Here is a 15,075-nt window from a genome sequence, read left to right as displayed (position 1 = left end):
TTTAATGGAAGCTGTGCAAGAGCATAACAATGCTTCTCTAGCACTCTGCCTATTATTCTGGCATGAGCCGGTGCTGCGGCCAGAGCACACTGTTTGTGTCTATAGTGCCACCTTGTGGTACACTGTCTGTAGTGCAGCAATCTTGTGCACTGTATTTTTTTGTCCTTACAGTTCATGAGTTAACTACTTACATTGATGTAGTTCAGGTCTTGCCTGTGTGCTTCCTACAGGCAACAGTTGGTCACTATGAGAACAGGATACTCAACCAAATGAGGCTTTGCTCTGATCCAGAAGGGCTCTTTTTATGTTCTTATATTACATGATTCAGCAACCCCACTGCACTACCCCAGAGAAGGCAATTAGAGAGGAAATTGACTTGGTGACAGCCAAAGATTTCTTATGGTTGCAGTTGTGAAAGGTTCTACTTGGGACTTCTTATTGAAGCTATGTATAGTAGTTCTAGAATTCAAATGGTACTTTACAGAATGTGTAGGCATATACAGTGGTACCTCTGGTTACAAACTTAATTCATTCCGGAGGTCCGTTCTTAACCTAAAACCATTCTTAACCTGAGGTACCACTTTAGCTAATGAGGCTTCCTGCTGCTGCCGCGCCGCTGCTGCCACGCAATTTCTGTACTCATCCTGAGGTAAAGTTCTTAAACCGAGGTACTTCTTCCTGGTTAGCAGAATCTGTAACCCAAAATGTTTGTAACCCGAGGTACCACTTCAGGCATGTCCAACAGGTAGATCACAATCTACTGGTAGATCACGGGGTGTTCCTGGTAGGTCCTGGTTGATCTCTGCCCCCTCAGCGATCTCCTTACAAAAAAAGCAAAAAAACCCCAACAACAACAAAAAACCAAAAACTCCCACCAACTTTGGCTTCCTAAAAAAAGCTCCACAACCTTTGGGTAGATCACTGCCAGTCTTTTTATGACAATGAGTAGATCACTGCCAGTTTTTTTATACTGTGAGTAGATCACAGACTATTGGGAGTTGGAGGTCCCTGGATAGATAAACCACGTGGTACTGAGTTCTTAGAACTACATTGCTTCAGTCTGCAGAGGTGGGGTATATTTGTGGGCAGGATTTAACATTTAAATGTCCCTCCATGCGCATGTTTTACAAGAAACAACATACTTCTGCTGCACGATACTTCTAGGTATTAGACAGCGCACAGTATGTACAACATACGTGTTACAATATTCTTTTAAATATTTGTAAACTAAACTTTATTCAAACAGATCCGATGGCAGTGTACAGTTATAACAAAGAAAGGAAAACATAATCCACCATAGATCTATTGTTTTAAGATACCTGTGGTTTTTTTAAAAAAAGTTCCAAAAACAAATTTAACACTTAAAAAAAAAGTCTGAGTAAACAAATAAGTTTTAACCTGGTGCCCAAAAGAGTGTAACATTGATGCCCACTGAGTCTTTTCCCGAGGAGCTATTTCTCTCTGCTTTGTAAACCCTCTTGCCTTGCACAGCTGTCTCACATGCCTTGGTGGCAATTTCATGTCCAGTGCTTATTGTACATGATATCCTCCCTGACAGCAGGTGGCTTTTGGCTGTGACTGCCACTTTCTCCACTGTCAGGAAAGATAATCTGCAAAGCATATTAAGTTTTTGGTTGAAGCACAACAGTTCCTTCTCCCTTCTTCCTCAGGTCTTCTCCATCGTCCAAGACCCACCAACCCTTTGCTGGCTATTGAAAATGGTGCCGGGGTGAGGAATGCTGAAGAAGAGGAGGAGGAGGAGGAGGCAGGGGAAGAGGACCAGCTGAGAGAGAATGCTGCACTGGCAGAGGCTGAAGATCACATTCTTGAACACTTGCCTCCTAAACTGAACCAAGGTATGATCTTGGGTTGGAGAGGCTGCTGTGTGTCTGTGTCTGACCCAAGGCTCTCCTCATTACACAGACTAGGCTGAGGCTTTTATAATGCTCTAGGGGTGAGGAACATGTAGTTCAGCAGCATCTGATGTTGGGCCTCCGCCACGAGTTCCCCACCCCTGACTTATGTCCTGCTTTTTTCCTTTGTGGGAGAAAACGGGAGAAGCGGAAGAAAGAAGCATGTTGAGAGGCTAAAAGATAGACATTCCGATTCTGCACATATGCATACGTTTTATTTTGTTCTGTGCAGATGATTTGGTTTCCCTGGTACATAGTCGAACTACAAGTTCGAGGCTCTGCGGAGGAAGCCATGACGGTTAAATTGATTTCATTGTATAGTTGGCCATAATTGGCCATGTCCAAAGGTAAATTAGGAAACTGTGAATACATGAAATACACAGGGTGGGCAGTATGGCTAATGTAGGTAAAGGTAAAGGGACCCCTGACCATTAGGTCCAGTTGTGACCGACTCTAGGGTTGCGGCGCTCATCTCGCTTTATTGGCTGAGGGAGCTGGCATACAGCTGTTGGGTCATGTGGCCAGCATGACTAAGCCGCTTCTGGCGAACCAGAGCAGCGCACGGAAACGCCGTTTACCTTCCCGCCGGAGCGGTACCTATTTATCTACTTGCACTTTGACGTGCTTTCGAACTGCTAGGTTGGCAGGAGCTGGGACCAAGCAGTGGGAGCTCACCCCGTCGTGGTGATTTGAACTGCCGACCTTCTGATCGGCAAGTCGTAGGCTCTGTGGTTTAATCTACAGCGCCACCTGCGTCCCTATGGCTAATGTAAGGGGATACAATTTGCTCCATGGCCCCCTGCAGACATATCGCAGGACTTCAGAAAATCTCTATTTCCCATTAATAACACAAGTGTACTGAGCAATGTTTTGAAAGTGTGCATGTGTTCACATATGCATGTGGAAATTCTGAAGTTGGTGCACAGCACTGACTTGAAACTCTGGTTCCAACCTCCACTGCCCAGTAAAGTTGGTATCTGAGAAGAACAGGCTGCCTGCCTTGATTTAGGGTCTGGCTATAGTTTTTTATTTTCCTATTGGAACTTCTCTTAGGTGACTCATGAGATAACGGATAGTAGACACAGAAGCATAAAAACCAGCAGAATTGTCGGGAAATGCCTGTAGACAGATAAGATGGGGATCAGTGTTGAGGAGAGATGAATAAAGTGATTTGCTGCCAGCTCTAGAATTGACACAATCCTCCCGCCTATAACAAACCTCTTGGTCCCCCTGCTTAGTAGTAGATGCATGTTTATGGCTAGAGAGATTTTGTGGATCTTCAAAGTAGTCTGAACATCCAGTAATTGCTTTTAAAATGTTGGTGACTTGTGTTTCCAATTCCCACTCCTGTTGTAGCATGTGAAGTCCCTCACTTCATTTCAAACCTACACCTGCATTGGGAAATTACGAGTTAATGCTGTTTTTTTGAACTGCAGGGCCTTCAGGGCCCTGGCAATAACATGTTGCTAACTCATACTGCCCAACAGAATTGAAGGTTTCAGAGGCATTCAAGTTCTATAGTGAATACTACCTTTTAAATGAGGCATGGGGCAAACACAGCAGGCTTGGTCTCTTTCTCTGGGGAAGAAGAGTAATAGAAATCCCTCTGGCTGCTTCTCATGAGCTGGGCGAAGTCTTATACTGTATTTTTATTCCTTGCCTTTTGGGCTGATGTTTGGAGCCACAAGAGGGCTAAATTTTGGACAGGTGTTTCTCCTCTAAAAATTGAGAGGGGGCAGTCTCTGCTTTCCCCATTGAATTGGTGACTGGAATAACTCACTGTCTCCATCTCCAGCCCTCTTGGAAGCCTGTGCTGAGAGGAGGGGATTGTTCTCCGGCATTGCCAACCTGTTGCCTGTGCGCCTGGCCTCTACCTTGATGCTTCCATACACTCTTCCTCTGGAGTCGGCTCTCTCCTTCACTGTCAGGTATGCTCTAAATCCTGTTTCTGATATGCTTTTGGGAAATGCTTGTGATTGGGACCTAGATTGCTGTATTATCTGCATCGTTAAGAACTTGCTATTCTGTGGGACTTGATTCTAAATAAAACAAGGGTAAAATCCACTCCAAGGGAATTTATTGAAAGCCAAGAACCCTCTCCCATGTGGTTGTCAATGGCTACTAGCCATGAGGTCTATGTGCAGGGTCAGTGGTGGCTATCAGCCACTGGGAAACAGTAGCAGGAACAAACTCTTGCTCTCATGTGCTGCATCTGGGCTTCCCATAGACACCTAGTTAGCCACCATGGGAAATGGGATTCTGGACGAGAAAGGTCACTGGTCTACTCTAGCAAGGGGAGGCATGCTCTTTATGTGAATACTTTCCATTGTCACAAGAGGAGCCCTTGTGCAAGCTGTTTTTAAGAACACCTTTGCAAAGCTGCAACGTGGCTGGTGCTCCTTCGTGCTTGCAGTGTAGCAATGGCCTGTGTTACGTAACAGCGTCCCTGTTGGTCACCTGTCTCCTTCAGGTTGCTTGAATGGCTGCCAGATGTCCCTGAGGATATCAGGTGGATGAAGGAGCAGACGAGGAAAGTCTGCCACTATCTGATGAGGAAAGCCAAGAAGAAGCTGGGAAGCCATCTCTCAGCCAGGTAGGATTATCTTGTTTGCTTTTCTAAGTATTGCGACACTGGGAGTTGCCATAGGACTGGCGCCATATAAATGGTAATCAGGGGGACTTTGGCCTCCAATCTGACCGTGCTTATTCAGAAATCAGCCCCTTTGTACTCTCCTCCAAGTTTGTGTGCTTAAGATGGCAGTTCTAGATGTGTCATCTTACTTTGCACAGCCCTCTATAAAATAAAGGTGCCTTACTCTTCAGGAAGGTTTAGTGTTACTGTGCCTAGGTAACCGAATACATGGTTATGAAACTACAGGCAATTCCAGCACTGTGCGCTTCTTTTTCAAGAAACCAAATAACTGAAAACCCAGGCTTGACAGTCCCCAGTTTTGTTTTGACGGTGAAATAACATAACTAAGTGTCTGAAGTCCTTAGATGTTGTACGTAACATATTTGAAAGGGCCTAATTTTCTTTCCAAAAGAAAAAGGCCTAATTTCCAAGGGTGGTGTTCAACTAAGTTTTACTCCAGAGTTAAACCCATTGAAATTAATGAACCTGTTAGGGTCTTTGATTTCATTAGATCTACTCTGAGTAAAACTTAGATATAGTAGCATCCCATATACAGAGTGTTCTGAAGAGCTATCTTGGATTAAGTTTAAAACCCAAACAACCCTCTTCAAATGCATCTATTTGCTCACTCTTGGTTCAGTTTTTTTTCTGTATGTGAACATGTTCCCAGGGCAGTTCAGGACAGTGGGCAAAAATGTATTGTGTGTGAACTGCCAAAAAGTGATTGGATTCTATCTCAAAGGTGGGGGGGGGGGAAGATAGCCAGAGGTTGCCCATATGGAGATAGCCATGGATGCTGGAAAACTGGCTTTGGGCTGAACATTGATTCTTGGTATAATAGTCGGTGGTCAATAGCATTGGCAGAGAAACTAACATGTCAGGTCAGAACAGCAAAGGGCAAACACCATCCCTATTCTTTTTATAATACATGGCAAAAAAAAATCATTGAATATATAAATTGTTTGGATAGTGGTAGGAATCCACCTAACACTCTCAGGGAAACATGGTGTGATCTTTTAGAGCAACCAAATGAGATGTTGTATAGCAAGACAAATGTATATGATTTTATTGGGACAAGTTGTTTGTTATTTCCTACTTTAGCAATTGTTTATATGCTTAATTAAACAACAACAACAACAACTTTTTAAAAAAGTAAGGAGGAGAGAAAGCCACTACGTATATATTTTTCCAACCTAACAACAGGGACCCTGTTTCCCTTTACTTTCCATGGAATGACTTATAAAAATGTTCGTTCCTGCAATAGCAGATGATTTTTCTACGATCTTCCAATTCACACATTAATTTCTCAGGACAGTTCTGTATGTCAACTGTCAACATGCAAAAGATATCAGGATGGTTTGTGCAGACAAATGTGTTGTTTGAAACAGCTTTCAGTAACAAAGCTTTCACTCGGCGGGGTGCAGGTTTTATCGAGAGATAACGGAGCCCATTCTGCCAGTGGAGAATCTCATTTTGCAGAGCAGCCCACTCTACGCAGCTTGTGTTCTCACTTGTACACCTGACTCACTTTCTCAGACCGAATGAAACTCAGCAGTGTGACGACCGTCAGCCTGGGGACTCTGGAGGCTCCAAGTTTCCCCTGGACCTCAGTCAGCTCACGTGGCACTTTCTGCTTATGGGCCAATGACGGGACTAGGAAGGGGCAGGACTAGGATAGCCAGGGTGTCAAAGGTCAGTATTGAGGCATGCAAGGACAATCTGAGCACTGCTCACCTGCACCTTCCATGATCCTAGCCTGTGCTGCTGACTTTTTGTATGTGACGGTAGCATCACACTGGCATCTTGTACTGTTAAGGGGAAATTGCAATGGGGAATGTGTGGTCTTTTATCCCCCACTCCTCTCTCTGTATCTCCATGTCTAGCCTGGAAGCTCCAGTGCAGCAAGCAGCGCTTGTGAGTACAGCATGACAAACAAACTAAACATCTTCCTCTCTCTCTTTCTCTCTCTCTCTTAGGCTGTACTACCACCTGGAACTCAGAAAAAGCCAAAGCTTGCCCCTCCCCTTGAGCATCGGCTATGGGGAGGCGCTGCCCAAGTGGCTGCGGAGTAACCTCTCCCTGACAGACGTTATGACAAAATGGGAGGAGTACCAGCGCCAGCTGATGCTGGGGTTGTTCTGCATTAACGTGGACCTGCAGGCGTCCATCTTCCCATCAGAAGGGCTGCAGATGAGGCATCCGCCAGCAAGCTGCACACAAGAAAGCCTCCAGCTTTTCTGATCTCGTTGCCACACTTTGGGCAGGGGAGGGTAGACAGCCGCTGCCTCTCAACAGCGTCCTAATGGAGCTGTAACACCTGCTAAGAGACTTCTTATTTTCTCATTTGCAGAGTGAGAATTTACATCAATATAGCCATTGTGCAACTGCTAAGCTGGTGGCTGCACAGTGTTCAAACCCATAGCAATGTGTCGGGCGTTGCGTACACTCTTAGAGATGATGGTGTATAAATGCCCAGCACATGTGACAAAAGTGCTTGGTCTCTTGGTTGAACCGAAAAGAGTTTTGCTTGGGACACCTTTTCAGAGGCCTCATATCATATTGAACTTGCCGTTTGTGATAAGAGGATTGGGACACAAATCAGTACTCTGGCATTTCTTTGCTTTTAACCTCCTTTGTTTTACATCAGTGTTGTAAAAGGGTCTTTGTTTTGAAGAAAGCCGAGTCCCTCATAGATCATCTTTGCCTGCGCTACACAGAATAGTGAAAAGCAGGCAGGCTACAACAACTGGCTGCCAGATTGGCTCTTGTTATCTAAGGCAGCCCTTGGTTTTCAACTCTCAGCTGATGCACCTTTTTAAATGCCTGTGCCCCACATTCTCTTTCAAATCTATCTGGGTGCCACTGCTCTTAATATAGATGTTAGGAATGTAGACTTGTAAAAATGAACTCTTAGAACACTAGAGTTCCTTGTTCCTCTCAGGATCACCCTCTTCTAATGGACATTTTTTTTTAACTATGGAGAGAGAAAATATTAGAAGCTCTGAAACGTGCTTCGTAAGGGTTGTACTAAAAGTAGGCCCATTGAAATTAATGGCCGTAACTAATTTAGATCCATTAATTTCAGTGGGTCTCATCTGAGTGAAATTGAATTGAATACAATCCTAAATGTATGCTTGAGCTATGCTGTTCTTTTCTTTTCGATGCTCCATGTTGTTTGGATGATGCTATTTCCACCCACCCACCCAAAACAACACTACTACGTTATTCTTCAAATGTGCAGAAAGGATGTAAAGAAGGATAGAGGAAGAATGCAGGAGCTAAGAGAGCTTAGTGTATGTTTTTCAAATGGTTTGTGGCTCATCTGATGAGCTGGAGCTGAGCATGTGAGGAGAGAAGGGGTGTTTTGCCACTCACAAAATGAAAATGAAGGTGGAGGCCAAAACTGATGCTGGCCAAACTGGATTTAACCTCGAGGAATCCATATGCACTTTGTGCCAGTGGTATATTTGATCACTTTTGAAAGGACCTGGCAACCCCAACAGAATTGTGACTGGTGTGGTGGTTAGTCAGGAAGGTCAGGAGCTGGAGGTCCTAAAAGGGATGGCAGTACAGTGTGAAAAGGATGAAAAGAGTGCCAGAAGGTGTCAGAAGTGAATGCACATCCTTCTTTCTATCCACCTGTGTCAGAGGTGGGGAACCTTGCACTCTCCAGATGTTCTGGGACTCCATCAGCTGCAGGAAGCATGACCAATGGTCAGGGAAGGTGGGAGGCGTTGTCCAACATCTGGTGGACCACAGGTTCCCCTCCACTGTACCATAGGCTAGTTCAGTGGATCTTGGTTCCTGTTCTGCAAATGAAACAGGGATTCATGTCTTAGGTTAACCTGGAGGGCTTCCCCCCTATAGTTCATACAGCCAGAAGGACATTTAGTTACTTGCCAGGTTCTCAAGTTTTCTGAGCCAAAGATCTGGTATGTGTTCCCAATGCTTTTGCAAAGTTCCCCACTTGCTGGAATTGTTCACTGCAGTGTGTGTTAAAGGTTAAGCACTCCATGTAGCAGCACATGTCCTGTCTGCTATATAGAATCCCTCTCCCTACAGATGCCTTTCAGATGTGATGTACAGACTACTAATTGTATCAGCACTAAACTGTTATCTCACATTTCACTGCTGTTGCCTTGTTCATGCTACTGCGTAGCCTAGCAGAGATTTGCTGCGGCAGCATTCCTTATCATATAGCAATACTGTTTTCTGTGGCTTGCTTTTCCATTGGCTTTGGGGCATATCTATGTACCTGTATACATAATATAAATATATATTTCTTCCCTGTTGTGATTTGTACCATGAAAGCACAGATAGGTTTGTGCTACAGGGAGAAACAAGTCTTTGTATCTGTACTGCGCGGAGGTTGACTTCCTTTGCACACTAACCTACCATCTTCGGTCCTCTCACAACGCAGTCAATCAGTTGAATGCCAAAGAGAATCCAAGGGGTATTCAGGGGCAGGGGGAGCTGGCACAGTACATATCAGTTAAGCAGTGTTAATAGAGATACAATTCAGAGTGCCACTGCAGAACAAAGGGGTGGGTATTCTTTGGTAGGCATACCTCACTACTCAGTGTACATTGAATAGATTTGTGTTTTTGTTCATTCCAAAGCATCTGAGTAGTGGTGTGTTGCACTGCTGAGCTTTATGAGACTCTTTGAGGCCCATGAGGTACATCCTTGGGGCACTTTTTTTTTAAAAAAAAAGAAAATTCAGAGTATAATGATTTGAAATGGGCTCAAGTCAGGACATTATGACTTTGTAGTGCATTTTTTTTTATGGTGGCCAATACTAGGATTTCTAGAAATGCTTTCTTCTGCAGAGCTTCTGGAGTGACACAGCTGCTAAACAGATTTTGAGAATGAGTAGCGTTATGAAAACCATCTTGACGCTAAAAGAAAAATATTCCAATTCATGATTGACTGCTCATGTAGCATAAGTGCATGCCTTAACAATTTTGTAAGTAGTTTAGAAACATGGAATTATTGAAGTATGAAGCCTTTGTGACTAGGCAGGATGGGAGTGGTGAGCATTTGGCACTAGCCAATGCAATAGTCCCTCTTCTATAACTTTATGTAAACACACAGGGTGGCAAGGAATTTACTGTTCTCTCTACAAACATTTGCCTTGGAGCTCTAGCTGCGGACTCAACTTTGGAGATGTTGCATGTGTGTTTAGTTTTATGTTGGTTAAGAAAGCAATGCAGACAGCAGCTATTTGTGCAGAGGAAAATTTAGAGGTCCTCTGCATTTTAACTGAAATATAGTCTGTGGTGCCATTTCTGTGGAGGGCCTTACCTAAAAATGGAACTCCTTATTTGGAGTTAAATTGTTAAATTGCTGTTAAATTGTTGCTACCTGTTTCATGCAAATATTTGCATGATCCCCTGTATTCTCGTTGGGAGGGGGGAAATGTTCATGAAGAGCGCATCATAGTAAACATCTATCTCACCCTTCTTCCATGAAATAATAGCAAGCATCTCTAAGCAGGGCTCTTGGAGTCAACCTATTGAAATACTGCAAGTCCATGGATTTCAGTGGGTCTGCTCTGAGTGTGATTAGCATGAAATAGCACCCAGAATCTTTTTTCTCTTAAGGAGTGCTTGTATATCAAAAAGTCTCTTCTCTCCTATAGAAAGATGATAATAGCTAGAGACTTCTTGTAATTCATGTGAAGTACCATTTGGTCTGCTCCAAGTATTTTTTTTTGGGGGGGGGGAGTTCTTGTATTTTGAAATATTCAGAAAAAAGACATGGCCTTTGTCATCCCAAGTTCTGCCATGTGCTAATTTTCCCCTGTTGTTTTATCATAATGTAAATGTAAACTTCTTTCCTGTAAGAAAACAGTAAACATGTTTGTATGTGTACATATATAGTCAACCACTAACTTATTCAACACTGTATCTTACGTTGTTGTTTTTTTAATGTCTTGCACAATTTAAATCAGGGGTTCCCAGACTATGATTTGTGGACCACTAGTAGTCTGCTAGCTTCATCTAGGTGGTCTGTGACATGTATGCAAAGAACACTTACAATTTGAATTCTAAGGGATTCAAATTGTAATACATTAAAATATAAAAAAATAAAAGAAGCAATAGAAATGAAATTAAAAATCATACAGCATCTAGCGCAGCACATTGCAGTTGCTAGAACAGGCGGGGGGGGGGTCATTTTAGTCACTCAGCAATTTTTGAGTAGGAAATAAAGTGTGGGAACCACTGATGTAGGTTTTTCTAGTAAGTTGCTGCTTAAGGCAGAATGATTATACTGCTGTGTTTGTTTTGCTGCTAATATGTTATAATTTATATGGCCTCTTCTGTAGCAACCCATCTGGTCAGATGGGAAAATAACCAGGGTTATAAATGCTTGTTTCATCAAGTAAAATTCAGTATTTTTTTCTGCTTTAATTTTTAATTGCTTTAGTTGGACGAAATCCAGATTTTATTGCCAAAACCTAGTATTTTGACATGCATTGGGTGTTTGAAAGGAAAAGAGATCCATGATGTTCTTTAACCCTAACTTCTTTAAAAAAACAAAAACATGTTAAAATGCTATGGTCTAGGTTAGTCTTGGCTCTAATAACCACCAACCTGTAAATTAAGCACAAGTAGTAAGAAGCTATGCACCATAGCTGTGTGCCAGCTAGGGGAAGCCAACCTCTCCCACTTTTTGTCTTGGAAAAGGCTTTGTAATGCCAAATTTGGAGTCTTTTGGATAAAGGCTGAAATAGGGTGACGCAGGCGCGAGCTTTTGCGTGACTTGGCACTTAATATGGTTTCCTCAGACTGAAGAATGGCATCTGATTACACCAGAAGCCAATGGAACAATAGCTTGCCTTAATGGCTTGCCTGTATCTTGCTAGTGTAGCATTGTTCTCAAGTTTTCACAGTGCCTTTTCTTCCTTTTTTAATGCCACTTGCTGCTGCTGTCCTTACAGCACCCATTCCTCTCCTGTTCTCTATCCAGTTTCCTTGCAACCAGTAGCAGCTTGTGGATTGGTAATATTGCCACAGATGCTGTGGTTGCTGTGACAAGGGACTGGTGCCCTCTCTGTTCCAGTGATGCACACCAGCCTGACCTGCAATCTGCAGAAAATCCAAAGTGCCAAATAGAGAATAAGACCCAACCTTTAGAACTAATTTTATTTTGTATTAGTCTTACTTGAGACCAGAAATCTCTGGGCTGATTTGGGGGGGGGGGTACCCTGATGTGATTGTGCACTTGTGGGACAGCCTGTCATAGATCAATGTTAGCACTTGCTCACGAGTAACATATTTTGTCTGAAGTCAGAGCAGCAACAAGATTAGTGAGGAAACAGTTTTATTTTACATGGCGATTATCATTAGGGAGCATTTTAGTAGTCATTGCTTGAACAGTTCCATGTTTGATATTGTTATGCTTTGCTTCCCCCCCTTCCACTTGTTTTACTGGAAATGTGTTAAGTATTTATTTTGAAACGATATACCTCCCTAATAAAATAATTCCTAAAAATGTGAACTGGGGTGTGTGTGTTTTAATTCGTACCCCCTGGGCTTGGCAGCTGTAATCACGTGGTGCTTTCTATTGAAAGCTGAACTTGTTTAATGCAGTCAGCTTGGGGGGAGAGGTGGAGAGAGATGCCTGGCCATCCAAAGATGGAAGGCAGACCCTGAGGTATCCTAAGCTTGGTGACACCAAGGTGCCTCGTGTGACCCTAACCTGACATCCCATTCTCACAACTACTCCTTTGGAAGCCGCCAATTATTCTCAGGAGCCCATTAGGAATTGGAGCCATAGCTTGTTACTCGCCCAGCCCAGCTAGACTCCTCACCAACCCTTTGCCTCAGTTTTCTACGCCCTGTCTGTCATGAAACCAGGTGATCCAGGAGAACTCACCATGTATTTTGCACTGAGATTCTTTGCTGATTTAACAGACATCCAGAAAACCTTTCATTCTGGCCTCTCGTTTAGAGCAGCTATCACCAGTTGTGAATTCTGAAAGTGCAGGGACTTGTTGGTCCCATCTGACTCTCCTGTGTTTGTGTTGGCCAAGTTGACACTCGTGGGTTTGTTAGTGCATCATCTGGGACAGATGCAAAATCTATGCACCCCTTATTTAAGAAACTCTTTCCAGCCTCACCATTTTGTGCATATATCGGCCAGAGATGCTTATTGTAGCTCAGTGGTAGGGACACACATTTCACTTATATAGAAGGTCCCAGATTCAATCCCTGACATCTCTAGGTAGGGCTGGAAATAGGTAGACCCCCATCTGAAACCTTGGACAGCCACTACCTTGCAGTACAGACAACAGTCAGCTTAGATGGCCTGACTCAACATAAAAGACTTTCCTGTGTTGTTAACCAAAGCCACAACACACAAGATTATGTAAAGGGGAAAGGGGGGGGGACTTAATAAAAGCACCGTAAAAGTACCTGAGGGAGCGTCTCCACCCCCGTCATTTAGCCCAGACACTGAGGTCCAGCTCCGAGGGCCTTCTGACGGTTCCCTCACTGCAAGAAGTGAGGTTACAGGGTACCAGGCAGAGGGCCTTTTTGGTAGTGGTGGCCGCCCTGTGGAACGCCCTCCCACCAGATGTCAAGGAAATAAACAACTATCTGACTTTTAGAAGACATCTGAAGGCAGCCCTGTTTAAGGAAGTCTTTAATGTTTTATCGTGCTTTTAATATTCTGTTGAGAGCCATCCAGAGTGGCTGAGGAAACCCAGCCAGAAGAGTGCAGTGTAAATAATAATAATAATAATTACCATGGATGGTAGCATTAAAAAGTAACATGCTTCTATGATATCTTGACCTAGATACTAACAACAGTCAAAGAAATGTAAGCAAGATTCCCATGGATTCCCCAGATTCCCTTAAGTTAAGGAAATGGTTCTCAAAGGAGGCAGTGATAGCCACCAACATGGATGGAATTTAGACAAATTCATGGGGGATATCAATGGCTATTAACCTTGATGGATATGCTCTGTCTCTAAGAGGCAATAAGGCTTCTGAATATCAGCAGCAGAAGCGGAGAGCGCGCTTGTGTTCAGGCCCCGCATGCGAGTTTGTATCAGGCGCCTGGTTGGCCACTGTGCGAACAGGATGCTGGACTAGATCGCCGTATGTTCAAAGAAAGAACAAAAAGTCCTAATGGTTGGAGGCCAATCCACGACAGGTTATGCCGCAGCCCCATGCGTTAGTCTTCAGGTGCCGCAGGATCCCTGCTGCTGCTCTGGGAGCTGCCACTCATCTAGGAAGAAGCAAGCCATAGGAAGACCCTTTTAACTTATCTGCCCCTTCAGTGCTTCCGCATACCGTCCGCGTCACTTTCAGACGTGCGCCGGACAGGGAGGGCGGCAGCTCCTGGCGTGGCGAGCGGTCTCCAAGCGCTGCCTTTCCTCCGCCTGGAATCCCTCTGGATCTGTTCTGTTCGATCGAGCCAGGCATTTCGCCACCAGCGCGGCTATATCTGTGCCCAACCTCTCCCCCCCCCCCTTCCCCGCTTCCACCCCGGCCTTGGAAAAAGCAATACATTGACGCGGACGGGGCTGCTGGTATGTCAAGGTTAATTCGCGCGCTCGGCCAACGGCTTCGCTGCGAGGATTCCCCGCCCGCGGCCCTTGGAGCCTCTCCGCTTCACAACTAGCTGGTCCCGAGAAGGAGGAAAGCGGGGACCCGCCTGCAAACTTTTCGCGCGGCCCTGCACGTGCGCGCGCCCCTAAAGTGGGGCCCGCGCTGGGCTGCAGCCCGCCTTGCGCGACAGCGCCTCATCCCAGCCACGCGCTACTCAGCAGGAAGCGCCGTCCAAGTTCAGCGGGGCTTCCTCGCGAGTAGCCGCTTATAGGACGGCAAGCCCGGCTTCGACGCCTCGAGGCAGGCCCCGGGGCAGCAGCAGCAGCAGGAAGAGGCTTGGACGCGGCTCTAACTGGCCACGAGGCGAGCTTCCTTTCCCCTCAAGCAGCCCCAGGGTAGCTGGCCCTGCCCCTCCGCACCTGCTACGAACACGTTGCGCGCCAGGGAGAGAGAAAAACGTTCAAGCAACGACCGAAGAGTTTCCCTGCTTTCTTTTCCTCCCCCCTCATCTGGCGAGTCCGGCTTCTCCAGGCATTTCCGGGTTGGGGAAAAAAAAGAGAAAAGCCTCTCTCTGTTTCTTTTCTGTTTGCACATCGATCCCAACTCTTTGGACTGCTGGGCTTTTGTTTAACATCAGCGAAGGAAAAGAAATTTCCCCCTCCCTTCTGCGTCTCTTCTCAGGTGCCTTCAGGATCAAAGGTATAAGGTAACGCCGGGAGCGATCGGAAACTTTGGGTCCCTCCCCCTTTCTGAGAAGATAGCTATTAGGTCTTGGGGGCCGTTTCTCTCGACCTACGTCTCACACACATATCCAGGTGAGTTTGTGCTGCACTTCACCTGGCTAACGCGGCTTCCCCTCGGAAAGGAACCACTCTTCCCACCTGCAGCCCCATCTGTGGTCTGCCTGGACCTGCGGACAGGTAGCTGGGAGGCGACGCCCCCGAAAGGCTTGCCGATAATGGCCATTGGA

The 15,075-nt window shown here is 45.1% G+C and overlaps 2 protein-coding genes and 1 long non-coding RNA gene across 9 annotated transcripts in view; 2 read left to right on the top strand and 1 right to left on the bottom strand.

Annotated features, from left to right (window-relative positions):
* The window catches only part of PNPLA2 (patatin like domain 2, triacylglycerol lipase), a 41,235-nt gene extending 29,187 nt beyond the window's left edge, over positions 1-12,048 (top strand). The window contains exons 6-10 of one of the 2 annotated variants that reach the window (XM_081202973.1): positions 1,671-1,856; positions 3,709-3,841; positions 4,384-4,506; positions 6,082-6,237; positions 6,522-6,660. In XM_081202973.1, the coding sequence (XP_081059099.1) occupies positions 1,671-1,856; positions 3,709-3,841; positions 4,384-4,506; positions 6,082-6,193 (554 nt within the window). In that variant the 3' untranslated portion in view covers positions 6,194-6,237; positions 6,522-6,660. Of the gene's footprint in view, positions 1-1,670; positions 1,857-3,708; positions 3,842-4,383; positions 4,507-6,081; positions 6,238-6,521 lie in introns of both variants that reach the window. The other variant, XM_081202972.1, reaches the window with a different exon arrangement.
* LOC308592257 lies at positions 9,255-14,650 on the bottom strand. The gene is made up of 2 exons (XR_014010455.1): positions 14,525-14,650; positions 9,255-13,782 (listed from the first exon to the last, which is right to left on the bottom strand). It is a non-coding gene; the product is annotated as an uncharacterized lncRNA (long non-coding RNA).
* Positions 13,804-15,075, top strand: part of CRACR2B (calcium release activated channel regulator 2B) — a 46,029-nt gene continuing 44,757 nt past the window's right edge. For 4 of the 6 annotated variants that reach the window (XM_081202823.1, XM_081202825.1, XM_081202820.1 and 1 more), the window contains exon 1: positions 13,804-14,920. The gene's annotated coding sequence lies outside the window, so the exon portion shown is untranslated. The remainder of the gene's footprint in view (positions 14,921-15,075) is intronic. The other 2 variants (XM_081202824.1, XM_081202822.1) reach the window with 1 other exon arrangement.

Source organism: Podarcis bocagei (assembly GCF_964188305.1).
Source record: "Podarcis bocagei genome assembly, chromosome: 1".
NCBI lineage: Eukaryota > Metazoa > Chordata > Lepidosauria > Squamata > Lacertidae > Podarcis > Podarcis bocagei.
The sequence above is the reverse complement of the archived record's forward strand: the minus strand, read 5'-3'. Positions and strand labels throughout refer to the sequence as shown.